Here is an 8,228-nt window from a genome sequence, read left to right as displayed (position 1 = left end):
TTATTATTTCAACGGCTTATCAGTTCATGGAGGAAGCAGGTCAGAGAAACTCAAATGTCTTTCCAGTAGCATGTGCCCATAACCCTACAAAAAAGGTGTGCAGAAACATCCTAATTAGAAGTCTGATTAACTCAGCTGACTCTGCCTAATACAGAGAAGCAGCAGTTCTTCAATCTCCCCCAGAATGATGAAGCTCCTCGCCTTTTCTTTAAGGCTGATCCCAGCCACCCAATAGAAGAAACTCACTGCAGCTGTATCTGGGATCTTAATCTTTAGGTCACRATCCATAGACTCTAGCTGAAGGTTAGAATACTGTAGATTGACAGGACTTTCCAAATATTATATTTGTCTCCCCTTAAACTTTAGAAGAYATAAAGGCCTAGAAACATAAAGTTATTTCTCACAACTCATAGCCAAAAACTTGAGGTACTGTTCTTATTATATCACTGATTACGTCTTTATCACCTTCTCAGAAACATCTCACACTACCATCAAAATTTTGCCAATATTTTAATTTCTTAAGCAAAATATGAACATTGTTGAGATAAAATTAAAGGGCCCAATAGCTGGATTCATAGCACAATAAACATACCTTCACGTATAGATGGTGCCTGCAACATTTGTTTGTAGTACGAGTAGTAAAGTCCACACTCTGTCCGAAAGGAGATCTCCCGCTCCACTTCCTGAAAAAAAAAACAAAAAAAACAATGAGGAATTTGGTTATATAAAACCAAACCTTTCAGTATGTTTAATATGGAAAACAGATATACTGGAAAGACCAGACAGAACAGAAGATGACAAAAGCAAAGCAAAGCAACTAACATGTTACTAAAAAGTACAAATCAGAAGGATTTGATGCATGTAGACCCAAGAGACAACCTGCTTGCTATGCATAATTACATTTTCAGCTGCAGAGTAAGGGGCACTACTGTGAAAAACCTGCTGATCAGTTTTGTTCTGAAACTGTTTTTTCAGCATTATTGACCCTCTACAGATAAACAGTTCAAGTGCTCTCAAAAYCCAATCCTTGTTAAAAACCAAATCCCATTTCTACACATTTCTAAATATTACTACAGTAGAAGATCTGAGACTTTTCCAATAATCACTTTGGCTCTAACAGAAAGACCATAAAAGATTGCAATGGGCACATATTTGCTTTCTGTCTGATAAAATAACAGATGGAATAAGTCACATAACTAGGTAATGGAAAAAACAGAGACACAGAGATTTGGAGTTTGAAGATCAAAAAAAGTCACAAATCCACCATGGAAAAAATCTATACACCACTACAAAGGAAACAGTTTTGATCAAATCTAAAATTTGATGCTAAATACACACTTAATGAAAATGATGAAATAAAATGCAACACCAAAATGACATGAATGTAACACCATTCCTTAAGATTCTACCACAGATTAAACTGTGAAAAAGTGTTGTCAGAAATTAGTATGAAAAGGCCTTTTTATCATAAGTCTACTTATCAAACTAAAATACACTTGGATATGTGAAACTGCATCATTGCTTATGGCATCACTGCCCGTAAATGTATAGTTAAACATGTCATAGTTTGGGTTTTTGGTTTCTGTTTTTGTAATATGATTAGGTTTTTTAGGTCATGTTTTGGTTTTTGTTTATGTGGGTTTTCTGTGTAAGCTTCTTTTGTCTCAGGTGTGTTCAGTTTCTGTGATTAGTGTTGCTTTCATTTCCTCAGGTGTTTTCAGTTAACTCATTAGTTTTCCTGTGTATTTAAGCTCTGTCTTGTCTCTGTGTCAGTGTACGATCATTGTGCTGTAAAGCGTGTCTCGTTTTTCATGTTCCTTGTTCAAAGAGTTTTTGCCACGTCTCCTTGAGAGTTTTTTCAGCTGCCTCGTCAGCATTTTGATTTGTAAATAAACTTTATTTTTGTCACATCGGAAACCTGCCTGTGCCCTGGGTCATTCCTTGTCTAGACCTGACAGAACGATCGGACCAAACACCCAACCTGCAGGCAGTACTTTTTCTGGCCTGGATCATGGAGAGATTTTGAGGTCTTTGCAGCAGTGGCGGAGACAGCGAGATGAGCTGGCTGCTCGTTTTCCCTGGCTCTCTTCATCGACGGCATCAGCGTCTGGTGGGTCTTTTACCCACCCCCACTCACCCCCACCCCTGTTGCTCCTGAGCTGGTGGTCTCCATGGTCCCACAGTCGGTGGTTCCACAGTGGGCGGTCGCACAGTTGGCGGTTCCGGTGGTCCAGGAGTCAGAGGTCTCGGTGGTCACAGTGTCTGAGGTCTCGGTGGTCTCTGAGTCGGAGGTATCAGGGGTCCTGGGTTTTTATTTTTTATTTTTTTTTGCCAGTATTGCCCAATATTTATTTATTTATTTTAAATAAATAAATTACCTCAACTATATATATATATATATATATTTGGAAATCCTGCAGAAAAGTGATGGTAACTATCTGTTTCTGCATAAAAATATAAAACGACCTAAACAGAAATGAGTCAGCTAAAAATCTATGAAGAAGCAGAAATTCCCACTGTGAACTGAGATTGACAGCTGATGGGTGTGACACATCATTACTGACTGAAACCCGTACTTTAGAATGTGGCTGGCTATATTGTGCTGCATTTATTGAACGTTCAAATGCAAGTATTTTCTATAATTCCATGTAATAACTCCTACCGTAAGCTCAGAGAACCACAGCAGATTCTCGTGTATGGTGTTGACACACCAGGCCTGAGTCATGGCCAGCAGCCCTGCTAGAAACAGCCCTGCTGCCATGGAAACCCACTGTTGCCAAGGCCACCGAAGAAGAATGCATGAACCGGAAAAAGAACCGGCTCGTCCAAGCAGAGAAACTTTTTCTCCAACTCCCTCTTGTGTGGCATCAGACCTTGTTGTTGCCATCATTTTGTCATTGTTGCATCTGTCAGCTGAGCCATCTGGTGAAAATCTCAAAATACTTTCTAGGCGGCTCTGCCTAACTCTCTTTCGAAACCCCATTTTCTGAGAAAACTTTGATTATCTTTAAATTGTTAGATCCTTTGATGGGCTCAATCCAGGTAGATTAGCAGCATGCTTTTGGGTTAAGCTACAGAAGTTATCCAAATCCAATACAGAAATAAGTGCCAATGTAGTCTGTTCTTCTTTCCTTGAAGTCACTCCAAATAAATTATAAAAGCTTTTAAAATCGCTTCAAGTTCCTTGCCAAAGGAAATATGCAAAAGCTATCTCAGAGGGAATAAGCAGCCAGCTTTCTTCCAAATCCTCTTTTGAGATTGCCTGAAGCAAAATAATCCTTGGCTTTTCACCAAAAACTATAAGGAATATGGATAATCCCCAGTTTATATTAAGGTCAGAGAGAAGAGGCCAAATGAACAAGTTCACATTAATCTGAAAGCTAGTTAATGTCTCAAATAAAGACATCAGTACACTTTTTTTCAGTTCTCTCTTTCAGCATTTCCATTTGTATGAATCTTTGAGTAACTCCAACATCTGATGTGGCACTTGAAAAATCCAAGAATGGGTCCATCCATGTCTGAAACTGCTCAGTCCTTCCTCAGCTTTTATCTTCAAAAGTACAAATAGAGACAAGTGTCATATCTTCAATCAATTCTACTGCAGACTTGAGTAGAAGGGAAAAAAAAAGAAAAGCAATGATTCTCAGCAAACCAACTACTAAGTAGGAAGGGAAAAGTAAGAATGAGCCACAGTAAGAGTGCAAACAACAGGCGAGACTGTGGATGGCTGAAGGAACCAAGGGGAGGGAGGATAAAAAAATAAAAAAAAAACTGGACTAGTGGTGACTTTTGTCTATAAAACACACATGCTTACAGGAAAAGAAAAAGATGAGTTTGGGGGTGGGAGAGCACCAATGGGAACACGTTGGAACATTATTCGGAAAACGTAGGGAACATTTGTCAGAGAATTTGTGGCTCTGAAACTGGTGTGAAGCTGTGAGAGCATGCTTGAAATAAACCCTCCAAGGCACCAGAGCAGACACGGACATGAGCTCACACCTGATGAATTCGAGAGGAAACAATGAGCCAGCTGGCATTAAGCCTATTCAACAAGCCACAGATACCATCACTGGTCAACTGGTCACATCAATTAGTTACATGTTTCAAGGTCCATGTTTGTCTGAGACAGCAAGTTAAAAAGTCAAAGTGTGTAAGACACTGTGGGTTTCAAAGAGCAGGAAACTAAATACAACCTGACTGGCTGAGAAGCAACAGTGAGGAAGCCAGAAGCAGACGCTTAAGTAATCATTGTAGAAGGTGTACAACACAGTATGCTCTTTAACTTGGTCCAGAAGCTGTGYTTTTTCCCTTGCAAAATGTACAACCACACTTTATAAAAACAGAATAAAAATAGAATGGCATGAAAAATGCAAATAAAATGGAAGGTTGTCTTCAAAAAAAGTAATAATAATTACCAAGAAATTAGTAGTTTTCCTTGACATGCTGATCCCAAGTCACTACTCCCTCTGTCTTTGACATTATACAAACCTTAGACCTCTGTCTCACTTTTATGCACTTCTCTTGTGTTTCTATGGTGTACAGGGATATGTGGCTATAAAAACATGACATCATCAACCTCTTTACCTGATACTCTCACACATGTAGACTAATCTCCAGCARTGCCAGATTTTCACAGATTTATAGATCATGTCAGATTTTTTTTTCATGAACAAAGTAGCTTTAAAACATAACATTTAYACATTTACCTCAGTTACACAGACGTAACCCAAGAATGATGTAACACAATCTTATGTACTTCTCAACATAATCCCATGCTGCTGCAGATATACATTGCATTGGCTGAGTATTCTGTATATGACATTGTCAGACCTCAAACATTTTCAATATGTCAAATCAATCCACAAACATGAAGTCTGTTGTGGGTTCAGTTTTGTTTGGTTTGGACTTTAGTTCAAGATGATGTGAAAGTACGACAGAAGACAAATTGCTGGCATACAAATTGACGTATGCCAGAGCGGAGCAAGGGAGAGTTAGTAAAAATGAAAAGACAACCCAAAAACACACCTGAAGATGGTGAATGAGACAAATGCTAGATGCTAAGAAAATGCTGCAATTTGAATATTGCCATTTGTAGAGTCGACAAATAATATTTTTAACATGCAGCAACTACATTTAAAATGTTGAATGATACTTTGAAGCGTCTCTACCTGGTTATATATATTTTTTCATATAAATTTGTTTTGAATTAGTTGCTTTTTTATGACAAGACATCAGCTCCCACCAAACTGTGATGAACATAACCGAGCCAGAAAAATCACAACTCAGTGTTCAGGACTGCAGTCTCATTTCCTCTGTAACGTCCATTTGCATATGCATTCACTTAATCAGCTTTAACGAAAATGAACTRCTTCATCCAAATTAAATTAGGATATTTATGAATTTAAAGTCAAAGTTTAATTAAAAATAATCAAATGGGTAAATATGAGGTTATAAGAGCAACGAAAGTGTCATCAATGCTAATTCAAAAGACATGCACTGGTACATTTGCATTTCTGCAGTTAATTTATTCAATTGCTAAGTAATAATAATGRTTACTTCATGTTTTAAGGATTTTTTCCCCTAAAAATTAAATATGTTTTACAACTTTAACTTTTAGTTTCTATGACTTTTCTGAGACAGAATGTCCTATTCTGACCACTCCAATGACTTTTGACCATGTTTTGACCAATTGACCACTCCAATATTTTTAATGGTCCAAATCTTCATTTTGAAATGGTACTTCAGTAGATTAAACCATAAATGTGAGAGTGACTGCCAAGTTTGGTACAAAACAGGTCGAGATGGATTTGATGTGTGCAACAAGTGATTTTTTATTTCAGTTTGTGCCAACAATCACCACAAAAACTGACAGTGTCAAATTAAAAGAGAAAAAAAAAAAACACCCAGTAAAAATTGTCCTCACTTTACTGCTCCTTGAAACTAATCAGCCTGTTTTGCTTCATGTTTGGCCAAACCAATGTTCCTCCTAAAGTCTAAAAGGGCCACTTAAAAATGACATCATATTTGGCTTTGCACAGAGCTCTGTTGCTGCACAGCAGAGACTATGAGAGATACAGTGTGCCAACCCTGAGGATCAAGGACTGTGTGGCTGATTCAACAGGTTTAAAAATCAGCCTTGTAAAGCACATGGAAAACCTATTATCCCATAATCTGATGAAGTGTTTATGMTGTGTTTTGGAGGCCATTTCAGCCCTAGCAAAGTATRAGGTGGAAAGTAAGTATTATTAAAYCATGTGTTGCTTCTCGAGATAAGCTGAAAATAGATGTGAATTATGTTACTAAATTTTATAAAAATGTTAAGTGCCCACAAGTTTTCAAGTCTACCAGATTTTAATCATGGGCAGAAAGTTCACAGATTAAACCAGTTGTGCAATGGAACCTTAGCAGAGACGAATCCTGTTCTTTACTGGCCTGGCTTTGGTCTACAAAAATGAGARTGCTGTTTAAGCACAGTACTGCCCTGTTATGGTCCGATATTTGCAGGAAAAATAATCTACCCACCTTTCCAAATGTTTTAAAGATAAAAACACAGTTTAGTTTTTCTTTTTTTTTTTTACAGTTGGCATTAATGACTGTGAAAATCATTGTCAGTGCTCAACTTCTTACATCTGGTTGTCTCCAGAATTTATATTTACAAAGAAATATTATGCATATAAAATCCTGATACCCCTCACCCTAACGTTGAGGTCAATGGTTTTAGACCAGTTGCCCTTATTCAGGGGGACTAGATTTTATGTTTTCTTTCACTCCAAATAAAATATGTATGAATTTTTTTAACTCATAATTATTTTAAAAGCATTTGGTTATTATGTTGATGAGGTTCTACTAATCCTAAAGAACTAGGGAAATTAAAGAAACACACAAAAGCAAAAGCTTGGGTCTCTTTAGTATAAAACTGTCTGTCCAAAGAGGACCAGTGGAGGACCTAATATTTTTAGGGATGGCCATCGGCTCGCCTGCCCCCCGACTTGGTAGGACTTCAGCACGGACATACTTAAAGGATTCTGCTTTAACAAGTGTTCCAAAAGGCAGTTTGTACCATGTGACAAACGGTAATATTCCACTGTTTAAATATATGTTATATCAATTAAGACACCTAAATGACTTCCTAACACCTGATTGGTTGCAGTCTGAAAATAGAGTACTGCTTTTATGTGTACTTGTAGAACACAGAGAGCCTTCCAACATTCACACAGTCACTTCCAGTCTGTCTGATTTTGCTTAAAGCTGAGTTCTTTGGAGCTCGCCTGTTCTCAGACAGAAAGGGAGAGGGAGGGAATAAAACAGGAGAATGAAATGCAATCAAGAGCTGAACAGCAGATCTRTGTCACCCTAGCAACAAGGGGAAAACACTCAAGATCTCAACTGTTAAAGCTTTTTACCTTGATGTTGGAGAACCACAGGTCATTCTCATGTAGTGTGGTCACATAGATGCAGCACAGCAGACCGAGACCAACTGAAACAGCCCAACCAATCGAGGTCCAGATTATAGCCCCCCATGACCAATCACCTGCAGGAATGGTATTAAAATTATTCAAAATATGCTACTAACAAAATAAACCAAAACCACCATCACTTTAACTTTTTTAACAACTTTAAAAACTAAAAAATGTGTTGTATTTAACTTTTTAGATTAATTGAAGGCATGATTTTACATTATCATAATTTGCATTGCCAAAAAAAGAAAAAAAACAAAAGTGTGCACAGATTTAAATATTCAAATGTGTCGCTGTTTAAAAACTAAGTGCTTACAGATCTAAACAAGCTGTTCCATCTGGCAGATTTAAACAAAACATGGCCCGGACACAAGAGCTCCCATTTGTAACAATGAAAATTTAAGTCCTTCAAAAGGGTATTCTGCACAAAAGTGTGGTAAAAGTTGTTGGTGGTAAACAATCAGGTTGGTTTTTAGAGCATATACTCTCAAACTGGCACTCAAACAATCATGACTTTAAACTGACAGGGCATAAAGCTATAGTCAAAAGATAAAGATTAAGAAAAAGTAAAGAAGAAAGCTGTGTTTGAGAGAACTTTAACACATTTCAGAAGGATATAAAATTTATATTAAAATAAATGCAAACACAAATCACCACGACCAAATTAAAACATGGATACCATGGACTAAAAGAGAAGTGAGAGATTGCAATCTTCATTAAAAAAAAATCTATATTTATTTTGGTATTTTTTAATGTCGAATGGGTCCATTT

The 8,228-nt window shown here is 37.3% G+C and overlaps 1 protein-coding gene across 2 annotated transcripts in view; it reads right to left on the bottom strand.

Annotated features, from left to right (window-relative positions):
- dpy19l3 (dpy-19 like C-mannosyltransferase 3) overlaps nt 1–8,228 on the bottom strand; it is a 65,637-nt gene that overhangs the window by 47,216 nt on the left and 10,193 nt on the right. For both annotated transcript variants that reach the window (XM_014015178.1, XM_014015179.1), the window contains exons 3-4: nt 7,404–7,531; nt 593–683 (exon numbers count right to left, since the gene is read on the bottom strand). In XM_014015178.1, the coding sequence (XP_013870632.1) occupies nt 593–683; nt 7,404–7,531 (219 nt within the window). The remainder of the gene's footprint in view (nt 1–592; nt 684–7,403; nt 7,532–8,228) is intronic.

The sequence above is a fragment of the Austrofundulus limnaeus genome, unplaced genomic scaffold (assembly GCF_001266775.1).
Source record: "Austrofundulus limnaeus strain Quisiro unplaced genomic scaffold, Austrofundulus_limnaeus-1.0 Scaffold124, whole genome shotgun sequence".
Classification (NCBI taxonomy): domain Eukaryota; kingdom Metazoa; phylum Chordata; class Actinopteri; order Cyprinodontiformes; family Rivulidae; genus Austrofundulus; species Austrofundulus limnaeus.
Note: the sequence above shows the minus strand (reverse complement) of the source record. Positions and strands in the feature narration are given on the sequence as shown.